The 16239-nt window shown below is 37.7% G+C and overlaps 1 protein-coding gene across 1 annotated transcript in view; it reads left to right on the top strand.

The window, feature by feature from the left end:
- The window catches only part of TMPRSS11D (transmembrane serine protease 11D), a 54643-nt gene extending 41673 nt beyond the window's left edge, over positions 1–12970 (top strand). Inside the window, exons 6-10 of the mRNA XM_084760537.1 lie at positions 90–128; positions 1267–1444; positions 6689–6948; positions 8796–8938; positions 11971–12970. Of these exons, the coding sequence (XP_084616663.1) occupies positions 90–128; positions 1267–1444; positions 6689–6948; positions 8796–8938; positions 11971–12132 (782 nt within the window). The 3' untranslated portion in view covers positions 12133–12970. The remainder of the gene's footprint in view (positions 1–89; positions 129–1266; positions 1445–6688; positions 6949–8795; positions 8939–11970) is intronic.
- The last annotated feature ends 3269 nt before the right edge of the window (positions 12971–16239 follow it).

Genomic DNA, 16239 nt, shown 5'->3' with positions numbered 1-16239 from the left:
TAGCAATGAGCTTCATGAAATCGAGGTGAAATGATTTCCAGCTTATATTTTATCAATCTTATTCTCACTTTTCCTTTTTTTAATGCTAGCAATCACTAACCAGGATACAGAAAATTTTTTGACTCAAGGTAAGTTCTTAAGTTATTTTATGAATATTTATTTATACTTATAGGGATTTTAAGTACAAGTCTTTTTTGAGTTCCTTGACAAGGCCATGTCTGTGAGGTTGGTGCCTTCATTCTAAGTTCACTCTGGAGGGCTCTTATTGAAAGTGAGTAAAGCTCTTCACCCTGGCTAATGGAACGATGGTCAAGTAATTTCTCCTCCTTCTAAAAAAAAAATGGAACTGCAGTGGAGTACAATCCACTTCTCAGGGCCAAGCTCCTGGCTATTTTCTTCTGGGAAGCTTTGTTCCTGTGGTGCTAAAGTAATGTTTCTGGAGACGTGTAAATCATGTTTGATGACAAAAATCATGTAGCTTTTTGAACTCACAATGGCTCACTTTGTTGTGGTTTTGGGTTAATTATAAGGTAATAAATTATAGATGTCGCATCACTTTGAAGCCTATAACTAGAAGGGAAAGTTTCTGTGTTCCAATGTCACTCCATATATATCCTCTCGGGCTAGGGGGACAGGTAAGAATTCCTAGAAACATGAAATTTACTTTTCAGACAAGCCAAATGTAGTTAGAAACTAGTTCTATGTACTTGGGTTTCTGATTTATTTTAGACACAGGAGATTTTAAAAGGTAGTGACACTCAACTTAAAGATATTTTTCAATTCAGTTCTGGTTTAATTTGTGATTATTTTAAACAAATTTGTAATAAATTAATTATTAAGGAACTTATTTGAAGAAGGCAGGTAAGGAACCGATATCCATGTATATTCCTAATGAAAACCTAATTAATCAACCTCTTTTGGGAAATTTGTAAGAAAAGCAAATGCTTAGGGTTAGCAACCGGTTACTAACCCAACAGTAGAAATTATTACTTGTGAAATACTTCTAATACTAGTAATAAATATTAGGCTAAATATAAGAATAACTATCATAAGATTTTGGATTGAGAAAATATGAGCAAATTAACCCATTCCTGTCCATTTAACCTCTGACACTGGAATGTTTGTAGGTTTTTAAGATATTTAAATTAAGTTATATGGTGGACAATCTCCACAGTAATTTTCTAAATGAAAACAACTATCATCTTGCCAATGTGTTAATATGGTAGTTGTTGTTGTTGTTGTTGTTGTTGTTGTTGTTGTTGTTAGAATGTGGAGCCCGTCCAGACCTTATAACACTGTCAGAAGAGCGAGTCATTGGAGGCATTCAAGCAGAGACAGGTGACTGGCCCTGGCAAGTCAGTCTACAGCTCAACTACGTCCACCACTGTGGAGGTGTCCTGATCAGTAACTCCTGGGTGCTGACAGCAGCTCACTGCTTCAGAAGGTGAGACCACAGCTACTCTTGCATCTGGGAGTAATTAGAAGAGAAAGCTACATGAAGATCACCCACTACCCTTAGCACTAATCATAATTGTATTGATGCCAAAATAATTCAATGGAAAATATTTGAGTCTTTTTTTTTAATTCATGAAAGCATAATTATCTTTTCTCCTCCAACTTAATGGTTTGCTGGTAATTCTGTTTCAAATGACAGTATTCCATCACAGCAAATTAACAAGAGGATCATACACTAGCATGCTTAATTTAAAAACTTGTTGTAAAAATTTATGGAATTTATACAACTTCTCTTTGTTTTCAAAATAAGGGCAACACTGTTATATAGGTGTTAGTGTTACAGGAGGAACTGGTTAAAGTAATTTTTTAAAAGTTAAATTTTTGTTGTCCAGGCTGGAAAGATGTGTAGTTGGTTAAGAGCACTTGATGCTTTTTCAGCCCCCATGGGCTGGTTTTAGTTCCAGGGCATTCAACTCTTATCTGACCTCTGCAGGTACCAGACATCTACAGTGCACATAGATATAATCAGGCAGAACATTCATACACATCAAATTAAATAAATAAAATAATTTTTAATTTTCACTTTTTTCATTGTAAAGGATTCTCACATTATATCGCAGAACCTAACTAGAAGACTAATAGTCAGCCTAGAGATTATAATCTCATTAATCTAATTTTACAAAATGGATTTAATACCTATATTGAACACAATATTATACATAATGGAAGCACCAAATACAAACAGAGCACCACCTTGAGAGTGCTTATATTAGGCTTTTCCAATTAGACATTTAGAGTGAGTGCAGCTACTACTTACACTGCACTGGTGTAGAGCAGCTGTGCAAACTTTTTTGGTCAGTATAAGATGAAGGTCACACTGCCTCTAATAGAAGGATTTTTAGTTCAACATGATGAAAAACCTTCTAGTTTCAGGCATATGTTGGTACTGGAGGTCCAAGAATTTAAAAAATTAGGGAAACTAAAATTTAAAAAAAAAATCACCCAGAAAAGTAAACTCAGATGTGCCCCCTAACTGTATCTATTCTTTTCTCAGTCTTTTTAAATTAGTAGAATACAGAATCCTTATCATATAGACAAATCTACCCTCAGTCCAATCAAGACATAGTCATTTCCCAGAGTACACATCCTAAGCTTCAGGCTCATAGCAATTTTATCATCTGGCTCTTTGTACATTTCCCATCCATTACACTTCTCAAACTGTTGTTTCTCCTGAATTGTTATTTTAACAATTCCCAATCCCCATTTGATCGTACCAGAATTCTTTGAGATATTCAGAATTCCAAAGAAACACTGTTGAGATCTGAGAGTACGATTTTTTATTGCAGTGCTTTTCCCAAATTGTTTATTATATGAAGGAGTAAACATGAAAACAACTAACATGCAGTTGCTAAGCAAAGATTGTAGGAAGCCTCACATTTTCCTGAAGTTTCTGCTGCTGTTTTATAACTCAATGTTAGTGAATAAAATTGAAATTTATTTGAGAGATCCTCCTAAAATCACACCATTCTGGTTTTAGTGGGCATACTTGCTGTTGCATTTCAGGTAATACAAGGAATAAAATTCACAAGACCCTTTCAATCATCAGTGTCACCAGAAACGCCAAACAGTAAGACTGGCACTATTTGCTTTCAGCCACACCCTCAGTGTGGAAACCAAAGGTGTAAATACCTGGACTTAGGAGGCATTTAATATAATTTGAGGATGCACTAGAAACAGGAGTAGATCTGTACTCCATTAGGGCCTCGTTATCAAAGCTAAGGAGAGAATGTCGCTATTTGGAAAGATAATCCTAAGTATACCAATGATATGCAGGAAATATCTTTTCATTTTGCCACCATGAAACTACTCACTACCTTGGTGAAACCACTAGAGCTGTAAGACTGTGTGGAACAGGTCGTGGTACCCCACTAGGGATCTGAGTATCTCTGAGAACCATGAGCAGGGACTGGTTTGGGACTGGCCAACCTTACATCCACGCACACAGAGGTGATGGGGACCTACTGAAGGTTATTCTAGTGTCATCTCCTTGGTAGAACTTTTATGATGATTTCTTACCTTTTCCAGTAATCTTTGTGTTTTCTGATAGTATTACTTTGTCTTCCCATAGTGTATTGGACTCCTAAAGGATAAGGATCATTATTATTTACACTTTAATCCCAGAGACTTTCCTTATACAAAATAGAGACACAGCTTATTGAACTATGAATGGAGAGAATTACAATGCCAGGCTTGTCATAGTTCTGTTTCATTTGTACACATTTTATACATTAACTGAGAATGAAATCTTAAGTTGCCATAATTACAGTGATGAGAATGCATGGCAGAGATAAGATTTACATGGAAATGTATGTGTATTCATTTTAGTTTTAACTTGCAATTTATAACTGGGGTTCATTCGTGTGTAATAAGAACTTCTTACACACATAATTTTAATTTTTTGTATTCATTCCACTATCTGAAAACTCTTAAATTATTGTTTAATTGCATTTGTGTTCTCTAATCTGAATAGCAACTTTCGTAGTTGAAAATGTTTATTTGCATCATTTTAAAATATTTTTATTAATTTATTCTTGTTACATCTCAGTGGTTATCCCCTCCCTTGTATCCTCCCATTCCTCCCTCCCTCCCATTTTCCCCTTACTCCCCTCCCCTATGACTGTGACTGAGGGGGACCTCCTCCCCCTGTATATGCTCTTGGGGTATCAAGTCTCTTCTTGGTAGCCTGCTATCCTTCCTCTGAGTGCCTTAGAAACAGGATGCAAAATCTTAAGTTGTATTTTTTTTCCTTCTTCCATTCTTCGATCCTACTTCCAGCTGCCCCGGTTCCCTCAATACCCTTACTGGGCATAGTATATTTGAAATATTTTTAAAGAGTCACATACCTGTTATACCTATAGCATTACTTTTGTGTATATATGCTTTTAATTTATGATGACTGCAGTGTGTATAAGTCCTGTATTGTTCTATATGGTTTTCACCTAATCAAGGCATTCCCATCTTTTTTAAGTACTGCATAAGAACCCACCATAAGGAGCTGTCGTATGAGCTCTGGTGCCCCTGATTTGGTCACTTCCCCTTGGTGGGACGGCCCTGCGGCACACAAGGGAAGGGGACGCAAGCTATCCAAAAGAGACCTGATAGGCTGTGCTCAGATGGTGGGGGAGGGGGACCCCTTCTGTCAGAGGTCTAGGGGAAAGGATAGGGCAGACGAGGGAGGGAGAGTGAGAATGGGGAGATACAAGCAAAGGGATAACAATAGGGATGTAATATGAGTAAATTACAATAAATTTAAAACAAATTTTAAAAGATCAAATACCCATATATACAATAAAGAATATTTAATAAATATAAAGTATATATATGTGTGTGTATATATATAAAGCTATCATATTTGTGTCATCTCACTAGGTTGCTGTAATTTCCCATTGTCACAAAAACACGTCCCCAACATACACAAGTACATACACACAAAGGAGTGCTATCTTTCTATAAATATTTAGAAAATTTTCTGATATAAATATTTAGAAAATTTTCTGATATGTACCCAGAAGTAAAAGCAACTTGATAAATATACCATAAAACTTTCCAAATGTTTAGTTTGACCAGTAAAAGAGAACAACTTTCCACCTAACCAACACTTCATAATTTTCTCCTGCTTAATTTTTTGCCACTGAAATACATTATGTATATATTAATTAATATACATTACATGTTTGTTGTTGTTGTTTCTATTGCATGATAACCAATGGGTTTGGACATCTCATATTTAGGAGGTATTTGGACCACCTCTTGCGTGAATTTTCTGTTAATATTCCATGTCCATTTACAATGGCTTCCCAGTTCATTTTCTATTTGTTAATAGACATTATTGTATAGGCTTCATGCTTGTAGCCCTTACCTGGCAATAATGGCAGTATAACACAAGCACTTGGAATACAGAGACAAAAGGATCTGCAGTTCAAGGTAGTCCTTGGCTATCTAGCAAGTTCTAAGCAAGCCAGCTTATATTAGACTATCTCAAAATTCACATATTAGGCATTGCTAATTGCTAATAATATCTTGTGGTTTCACATTTACCTGATAAACTTGTGTATGTTATGCTTAATTTTGATTTAATAAAATTTATCCACTTTTTATTGTAGATGTGTCTTCTTAAGGTATACCTAAAGAAAACCCTATAGTCCCCAAGTTACAATAATAATTTCCTAATGTAAAAATGTAGGAAATTATCTCTCTTTCATACATATGTTCATTTTTATACACACTATATACATATATACAAAAATATATATTTCTATTACATTGTATATAATATATATACACAAAACATACATCAACAGAAAAATCATTCATTTATTAGCAAGAAAAATAGTCTTCAACCTTACTACTATTTGAGTGGCTCTTCCATCACAAAACAACAACAACACAAACCCAACAATCAAAGGGAATGAGTTAAAAAGATAACTATTTCAGCATCCTTTGTTGCTTGGGTATGAATATCAGGGAAGAAGAAGAAACAATAACGTCCCCCTCTACCAGTTATCATTACTGTGCTAAGACATGCTCACTGGGATAGGAAAAAAGTCAAGATAATTTAGTACTCCAAAATGTGTTTTCTAAAAACTGTTCTCTGTTTATTTAGAATAAAATGACTATTCGGACTGCTAGTAAAGATTTCAATACAATTTGGAGATTACAGTTCAGGAAAACATATCAATGAGATGTTGATAGCAAATACAAAACACATTATATGAAATTTTCAAAGTTTTTAGGTCTAGATAAATGTTTTAAGTTGATAATGACAAGATGTGATGGAGACTGGTTACACTCAGAAGATTTAAAACTTAGTGGATGAGTAAGATGGAGCCAGGGCACTAGAGAGTCAGGGAAAAAATCCTTTCCTTAGGAAAGCACAGAACAAAAAGATGAAAGAAAACTGAAGTTGGGGAGAGTTCTCCTTTTCTGAGAAGGAGAGGAAGGACAGGTGGAAGATAGTGAGAGGCCCGTGGGACCACAGGGAGAGGAGGGAGGGTGCTGTGGTCGGGATGTAAAGTGAATAAATAAATGAATTTAATAAAAAAAAAAAGAAATTCTCAAAGAACTAATATTATTAAAACAAAAGCCAAAATATAAATACACGAAGTGCTGTTGAATTCCCTATGTAATGGCATGTTTTGGTTTGTTTGGTTTTTTTGTTTTGTTTTGTTTTTAGCTACTCTCAGCCTCAACAATGGACTGCCACCTTTGGTGTTTCTACGATTCGTCCTATGTTAAGATTAAAAATAAGGGCTATTTTAGCCCATACCAATTACAGCCCCATAACGCGTGATAACGATATTGCAGTCGTACAACTTGACAGACCTGTAACCTTTAGCCGGAATATCCATAGGGTGTGTCTCCCAGCAGCAACCCAAAGCATCATTCCTGGTTCTGTGGCATATGTCACCGGATGGGGCTCTCTCACTTACGGAGGTAAGTGCCTTTGGAAAATTAAACAGTTTAACAGCAAACCTTCTGTCATTTGTTACTACGTAAATTTGTTTTGTTTGTTTTACTGGACATAGGGTCTCACTTTAATCCAGGCTGGCCTCGAATTCATAATCCTCTGAAGCAGCCCAGCTTTGTAAATTCTTGATGAGGCAACAGCCTGAGGGCAGCCTCTAATACAGAACCATCTACACCCAGGTCATTGCTACCTCTGGCTACAGCTGCTGCCGCAGGAACGTAACACAAGCAATGCCCGTAGACATCATAGAAAATTCTAAATACCATAGCAGGAAAGTGTGAAAGAAAGGAAGAAAGTGCAGGGACCTGGAAGTTGGCTCAAGACACCCAGGACCAAGTTCTCAATCTCTAAGGAGATGTATTTGCCCCAGAGGGACAGATGACAGGGATAAGGGACAATGACAGGAGATAAAGAAAGGGAGACAGGGGAGGGAGGGGGAGGAAGAGGGCAAGGGAGAGAAAGGAGAGGTATTTGTCCCAGAGAGGAAGAGCTGTGAATAAAGAGGAGACAGATGTGGTCTATACGCAAATGGAGATTTTTAAAGGTAGAAGGGGGAAACCCTGTGTTGGGATAGGTTGATTAATTTTGATTGAGCATGTTAGTTAAGGTGGCAAGGGGGGGGGCATTTGATTGTTGGACTTTAATATTTGATCGCTGTACCTTGGTAGTCAGCCTCGGGAGGAGGAAGTGGCCGAATAAGGGAGTAGACCTTGGTGGCTAGCTTTAGGAATGTAATCTTATGGGTTTTAGCAAGGCAGAGGGAATGGGGGAAAAGGGCATGGCCTGGCAGAGCCATGACCCTGTGCTTAGGCCAGCTAGTTCCATATTAAACCAGAAAGGCTATGCTTTTCCATGAAGAAAAGGAGACGTAAAAAGATTATGACCTAGGGGCTTTAATAACACTTAAGTCACAGCCCTTAAGTTATTCTGGGATAAAATGAATCCTGAAGCCACAGCAAGGAACTCCAGGTATAGATAAAAATTGAATATGTTTATTCATTGAATAAATAAAATTGAAATTAAAATAAACACAATTTGAAAGAATAATTAAATGGAAGAGAAACATTGGCCACTTCCTTGAGCTATTAAAACCATGATAGTGATTATTTCTCTAGGGAGTTAAAAAAAAATCTTAATTGTCTCTGAAATTATTTCATTGTGTTCTTTTGATCCAAGTGACTTGATGTAATAGGTAAATTTTATACCAATTGCGGAAAATTGTGATAGCTGTTCTGAGGGAGCATTGATATCACAGATTAGTTCTTTAACCTTAAAATCAGACTGATTTCTCTTTTGCTGCTAAATGTTCACTGATACATAATTTTCTAATCCAAAATCTATCAGTGAACAATTTAAATAGTATAAGTCAATTTTAGCATAAATATTGTTGTTGCCATTAGGTTAGGTGTTTATCTGGTTTTTGAGATGGAATCTCATGGTAGTGCAGGTTGGCCTCAAATTTGCTACGTAACTGAAGCTGACCCAGAACTCCTGGTCCTTCTAAATTTTTCTCCTACAAGTTGGGATTACAGGCATGTGTCACCATTCCCACAAGTTATTTATTAACTCCAAGAGTATAATGGAAAATACATCACAAACTCAAAAACAAAAAGAGAAACTCATCTCCTTAAAGAAGATATCCCTTCTCTCCTACCAGAATCTTTGCTCACATTTGCTCTTATGCGCATCTTCCGGTGCCTTTCCCTCAAAGTAGATAATGTTTGTAGTGTTTATATTCACTCTCAAATTAAGCATAGAGTCAATAATCCATAGTTCCTCAGGTCTGTTTCATGTTTGTTTTTATACTAAATAGGCAACACAGTCACAGCTCTCCAGCAAGGACAGGTCAGAATAATAAGTAGTGATGAATGCAACGAGCCAGCTGGTTACAGCGGAAGCGTCTTGCCTGGGATGCTCTGTGCTGGACTGCCTTCAGGAGCAGTGGATGCGTGCCAGGTAACAGCCTTATCGATGTCACCACCGAGACGTTTATAGGCATCTTCAAGCACAGCGCCCTGTGACGGGCATAAAGATAACAACAGTTACAGCATACAACTCTGCTCCTTGAAAAATTTATGCCCTTAATTTTAAAGATAAAATTCTTTTCTGGATTTCACCTGTCATGAAAATATTCATTTTTAACTGCTATGGATAGTCAAACAAAGGTTATACAACATCATGGATATAATTAATAATAAAGTATTGTATATTTCAAATTTGCTAGAGAGTAAATTATTATGTTATTATCAAAAGGAGTAATGTTAACTTTTTGAAGTAGTAGAAATGTAACTAGCTTGATTTTAGAGTTCAATACTATACTCATAAGTCATAGAATCATTTTGAACCTTATAAATGTATATTATAATCAACTCAAAAAATAATCAGTCATTTAAAGTCATAAATAATAATTAAGTTTTATCTTATAACTGTTTTATTTGTAAATACATGGAAACACCAAAAATATATAATTTTTAAAGTACCTTAAAGACAGAAAATTTATATGATATCTTTATTATTTGAATCACAGGAGATCCTAAATTGTATAATAGCATAAAAGAGAAAGAAAGAGATAGGGGAAGAAAGGGGAGGGGAGGGGAGAAGAGGGGAGGGGAGGGGAGGGAAGGGGAGGGGAGGAGAGGGGAGTGGAGGGGAGGGGAGGGGAAGGGAGGAGAGGGGAGGGAAGGGGAGGGGAGGGGAGAGAAAGAGGGAAGAGAAAGGGAAATGGGGAAAGGGAAAAGAAACTATTGTCTCTGGACTATAAATTTTTAAATTGAATATTCAAAAACAAATAATAAATGTACAACTGTCTCCTTATAGTGATCAGTATAAAAATTAATACTGAAAGTTGAATGAAATTAATGAAACTTAAAAGCTTCCATTCCTTTCTCTGATAGTAAGCCAATGTACTCACAGGAGCAGGTGGTTCAGAAAGTAAACATCATTATCAATATTCTAGCTCTTTCAGGGATCCACTACCATTTCCTTGATGAATAGTACGCAACGTGAAGTTTATTCTCCGTGTTCAGTGCTATTAGCTTTTAATTTGGCATACATAATCTTGAAAACATAGAAAAGCAGTGGTGCTGACAGATTACCAAGAATGCAGCCAGAACTTTCCCCGGATGATACATTTTTATCTATTTCAACTTATATAAGGTGGAGACCTCTTTATCGGCTTTCAAGGCACTGTAAATTCTCTGCTCAGTTCTCTGTCCCCTTTAAGTGAGGTATTTTTGCGGCATGGAACCCTCGCCCACCTTCCATAACAACAAATTTTCAAGTTTCACCAAAGTTTTCCAAAGATCTCATCAGTCAGGTAATAATCCAGGTTGACAATTGTCAGATCCACTGAAAGTATAGCTTACAGCAGCTTGAGGAGATGCTAAAATGTTCTTTTCAGTTTCACTGGCCCACGCCCTTCATCAGCTTCTGAATAAGCAAAGTCCCTTCTTCATTTCAGGCAGGTTCACTATATCAGTACTGTGAAACTTTTCCTTGGCCCTCTCCAGATTGCTACTTGAAACACTCCAACACAGAGAGTTCATGTCTCAAAAATACAATAAATAAATACTATTTTCCATAGAAGTTTAGAAGATCAATTTCACATATTCTTTCCAAGACATGTCTCTTCTCATTTCTGTGTAACATTCCCTGTGTGCATGCAACTAGCTATTCCCTAAATTCATCAGGTTGAGGAAAAAGAATGCAAGTTCAAACATATGACGCTAGGCAGCAAATCTAACGAGGTACAGCATGTTACACGGAACGCATAGGTAGCGTTCACTTGTCCACGGTGGATAAGATATAATATGGAAAACTTTGACACTGTAGAAAAATAGCATAAAAACATAACAACAAAATACTGAGAACTAGCCAGATGCAGCATGAATACCTCATCCAAAGGAATGGGGTACCAGCCGGCTCCATGCAGTGCTTGTCCAGCGAGTTGGTGATTCACAGAGTAACCTTTTCCTCCATCCAAACCATTAATTAAGTAGGTATGGAAAACCTAACTACTAAGAGCAGTCAAATGAATGGCTAACTTTCCTAGACGTGCATCTGGTAATAATAGCTGGGTTTTATTAGTACTGGCTATCCGCCAAGCTGTGCCCAAAGTGCTTTGTGTGTTAAGCTCACTTAAACGCATTAAAAACACCATTATTGATGAGAGAATTTCAGTACAGATTTGTTAAAGAACTTCCTGGAGTTCACATGGCTGATAGGCGGAGGACTCGAACTCAGACTATCTAGCTCCAAAATCCACAGACTTAACTTATAATACAGTATATTCTAAATGTATCTCCCTAATTGGATAATGGCATGTGTAAGTGTTTTCAGGCAGTTAGTTATTGCCATTGGCTGGTAAATATGTCATAAGAAAGGCTCTGCTTAGTGTCATAAAAATTTCTTTTCAATTATTCACAAAAAGAATATTGGCGGCTTATTTACTATGCATCAGGCCTCATGCCAGGTAGTAAAAGAAAGGTAGGCAAGCAACACATCTATAAATTCATTCACTTGAAAGCTATTTCCTTAGCATCTTCTGTGGGCTAGAAATCAAGGTTGCGGCAGTGTCCAGAAAAAGGATGCTCCCTTCCCTGATGGACTGGCTTGACGTCAGGACTGCTAATGTGGACACTGGCCAAGCAGGCCTTTAGAAGTGACAGAGACTCCACAGCATATGATGAGATCACAGGGAGAAGCTAATGGATCTCCAAGCCAGAAGTACAAAGGAATGCAGCGGGTCATTGAAGGCAATCAGGAAGTAATGAGGGAGGCTCACTCATGAGCTTCACATCTTCTCAACTTGACTTGCATGTTTGAAGGATTTCAGTAATTTTTTTTTTCCCTGCATGGCTTGGCCATCATGTTTGAAAGAAGACTGGTAGGCTGGTATAATGACAGACTTCCTGTATTGCCATAGAAATAAGTTGAAGATTGCCAGATTGCTTTTACATTTAAATAACCATTTACTTTGTTTTCTTCAGGGTGATTCTGGTGGCCCGTTAGTACAAGAAGACTCAAGGCGGCTTTGGTTTGTTGTGGGGATCGTGAGCTGGGGATATCAGTGTGGCCTGCCCAACAAGCCAGGAGTGTACACTCGAGTGACAGCCTACCGCGACTGGATCAGACAGCAAACTGGAATCTAGGGCAACCAACGAAAACATGCTGTGAAGTCTGTATGCCAAGTGTGCCTGACTGAGACGCCATAACTTGCTTTTCAACTGCACGGACAACTGGAAATGTCCCATTTTAACCCCCTCTTACATAAACATGGCTTAACAATGTTTCGTATTTCTTTGTCAGTGCGGATTTTTACTTTTTCAAAAAAAACCTCATGAACATTGTCTCATATTATGGCTAAAGAAGGGAAGGGATGTGTTGAACTCGTTACAGGGTTAACAGTTTTATTATAGGTGTGGTGAGTTGTAGTAGTGAGGAAGGAGGAACCTTGAGAGTAGAGGAGCCTGAACAGAGACGAAGGGCCGGGCGTACTCTCTGAGGAAGTCGCATTGAAGCTGGTAGTTCATAGCATGTAAGGAATGTGGAATGGGAGTTGGAGGATAGTATGAATAAAAGGGCAGTCTCAGGACAGAAAAGCAGTATTTACCTAGAATGTCTGGATAGTCAACATGTTATAGAAAAAGTTAGTCCTAACATTAGATGTGTAGGACACTGTACAAAAATAGGCATGTTTAAGTAACACGTTAAAAGTTAATGCCGAGGGAGAGGTAAAGAACTGGTTTGCAAAGATAAACACTAAACAGATTAATATCAATAAATCTGGAAACAGAAGGATCTCAGATTCATAGATTCTGTCTCTGCCTGTCTGTGTCTCTGTCTCCATCTGTCTCTCTGACTTTCTCACTGTCTCTCTGTGTCTGTCTCTGTGTCTCTGTCTGTGTCTCTATCTCTGCCTCTTTTCCCTCTCTCTCCTCTTCCCCATCTATCTCTCTCTCTCTCTCTCTCTCTCTCTCTCTCTCTCTCTCTCTCTCTCTCTCCTCTCCCTCTCCCTCTCCCTCTCCCTCTCTCTCTCTCTCTCTCTCTCTCTCTCTCTCTCTCTCTCTCACACACACACACACACACACACACACACACACACACATTCACTCACATACACAACTACTATCACCATCGTGGACAAATTAAACAGAATCAATTACAACCTAATGCCACAGCAATCTATATAACCTGAATCACAAATGGTCCAAGGTTTTATGGGCTCCCGGTACAAACGCTTGGCCAGGCATGATCAGCTGTGTGCCACAGCTCCGCTCTAAAAGCGAACTCCTTATACCTGGAGATGAGAAGCTCAAGACAACTACAATGAAAACGTTTTGCTCTTCCTGAAGTGAAGTTGTAGGAATTGGATTAAAGCAAATTCTTTTGACATGAAAGGATTTGAAAACATAATCAACTCTTGGAAAGATGTATCCACATTGGTACATTTTATTTCAAATAAACTCTTTTATAATCTTTTCTGCCTAATTATTTCTGGAAGTTATGATTGCTAAAGGAGGATCCAAAACAATTTATTTTAATGGGCTGTCTAATAAGAGAACTTCTAGCCGGACTCTAAAGGCTGGGTATGCTCTACCATCTGTAATCAAGCTCTATAACTCAGGCTGCGTCCAGCTTGACACTCCCTTGGTACATCCTGTGAAGACAGCATTAAACTGCTTATTTAGAGAAAGCCTCAAGGGGAGGGTGTCTGTGCGTGAGTGTACATGTTATTTGTATGTGAGTGCACTTATGTCATCATGTTTTAGTCCTATGTTAGAATCTACTTCAAAGATAACATTTATTTTGCAAAAAATAAGTCAAGTGCATTAAAATGCTAAAATGTTATTTAGCAAAATATGTACTTTTTACAGAGATATTTTAAAACTATAAGAACATGTGCAGGCTGGTTCAAAAGCCCCCTTCTTTCTCTCTCACCCTCCCTCCATTCCTCCTTCCTTCCCTCCCTCTTTTTCTCCTTTAGTTATGGATAGATTCCACTTTACAGATACCTAAGCGACTTTATGAAACTGAGTGTGAATATTTACAGAGAAATGGTAATTGATAAATTCTTGCAGATCTTAAAAATTCATATTTGATTCTTTAAAAATTTCTCAGGATAATTATTGATTGGCAGAATTTATTAATGCTAGGAAAAATTCCCATGTGACAGTATAGTCATGCATATTAGTAAAGTGAGTATTTGATATTCAAACCAGGGTTAAAATAGTACACAAGACAAATGAAAAGACAAATAATCTAGGAAAGCTTGGAAAAACAATTGACTATGAATTGGCCTTAGTATAAATGTCTATTTCATAGTATTGTTCATTTCATAGCTTGTTCGTTTCCTAAATGTACTCAACCCTAGTTCTCTGTACTTTCTCTGAGGTGGGGCTGAAATAAAGGCAAGGGAGTGTTACTCTTCTTTATTGTTATTATTATTTTAATTTATTCACCTTACTTCCTGATTCTAGCCCCCTCTCTCGTCTCCTGCTGGTCCTACCCTCCCTCTCCTATCCCCCATCCCCCTCTCCCCTATTCCTTAGAAAGAGGGAGCCTTCCTTCCCTATCATCGGACCTCAGCCTATCAAGTCTCAGCTACACTGCCGGCATCCTCTTCCTCTGTGGCCTGGCAAGGCTGCCCTGCTAGGGGGAAGTGATCAATGAGTGGGCACCAGAATCCATATCAGAAATAGCCCCTCTTCCCCGTAGTATGAGAGCCACAAGGAGACTGAGCTGCCTATTGACTACATCTGAGCAAGGTGCTGAGGTCCTCACCGTTCACGGTTCTTCGTTGGTGCATCAGTCTCTGAAGCACCCACCACCCCACCCGAGGGCCCAGATTTGTTGGCTCCATTGGTCTCCTTGTGGAACTCCTGTCCCTTCCAGCTCTTTCTATCCCCCAACTCTTCCATAAGACTCCCGACGTTCCACCCCAAAGTTTAGCTGTGAGTCTCAGCATCTGCTTTGGTCCCTCGCTGGCTGGAGTCTTTCAGAGGGCCTCTATAGGAGGCTCCCATCCTGCTGCCTCTCTTTAACAACTTCTGGTGTCTACTCTATTTTTTATTTTGAATGAGAATTAAGCATCCTTCCTAGAATCCTTCTTGTTAAGGGCTAATATCCAAAATATATAAAGAACTCAAGAAATTAAACACCAACAAACCAAATAATCCAATTTAAAAAATTGGGTACAGAGCTAAACAGAGAATTCTCAACAGAGAAATATCAAATGGCCAAGAAGCACTTAAAGAAATGTTCAACACCCTTAGTCGTCAGGGAAATGCAAATCAAAATGACTCTGAGATTTCATCTTACACCCATAAGAATGGCTAAGATCAAAAATGTAAGTGACAGCACTTGCTGGCAAGAATGTGAAGAAAGAGGAACACTCCTCCATTGCTGGTAGGAATGAACACTTGTACAACCACTTTGGAAATCAATCTTGTGCTTTCTCAGAAAATTGTGAATAGTTCTACCTCAAGACTCAGCTATGCCACTCCTGGACATATACCCTAAAGATGATCCAGCACACAACAAGGATATTTTCTCAACTATGTTCTTAGCAGCCTTATTCATAATAGACAGAATCTGGAAACAACCTAGATGCCCCTCAACCGAAGAATGGATAAAGAAACTGTGGTACATTTACACAGTGGAATACTACTCAGCTGTCAAAAACAAGGGAATCCTGAAATTTGCAGGCAAATAGATGGAACTAGAAAAGATCATCCTGAATGAGGTAACCCAGACCCAGAAAGACACTCATGGTATATACTCACTTATAAGCAGATATTAGCCCCATAATACTGGATAACCACACTACAATACACAGACCTAAAGAAAATAAATAACAAGGAGTGTTACTCTTAAGGCAGTCAGGTAATAAAAATGTATATGTTGTGCAATATAATTAGTAAAATAAAGAAAAGTACATTTATTTTAAAAATAATAAAATAATGGGTAAGACCTTAAAAGTAGTAAAGAGTGTAATTATTTTATAATAAAATGAAAGATAAATCTTCTAAAGCCATGATAATCACCCTCTGCACTGGGAAAGGGAAACTGGTAACACTGCAGAATATAAACCTACATCTTGAACAGGATCTAACCTTCACTATTCACTTCCTTTTTTCCTAATTTTCTAAACATGAAATGATTCAGAATTATTTTTATATATTTTTACATTTATATTTAATCTGTGACTCAAAAATAAATTCTGAGCTTGGGAGATAACTCAGTGAATAAAACATTTG

This window comes from Acomys minous (assembly GCF_964271855.1).
Source record: "Acomys minous genome assembly, chromosome: 15".
Classification (NCBI taxonomy): domain Eukaryota; kingdom Metazoa; phylum Chordata; class Mammalia; order Rodentia; family Muridae; genus Acomys; species Acomys minous.
Note: the sequence above shows the minus strand (reverse complement) of the source record. Positions and strands in the feature narration are given on the sequence as shown.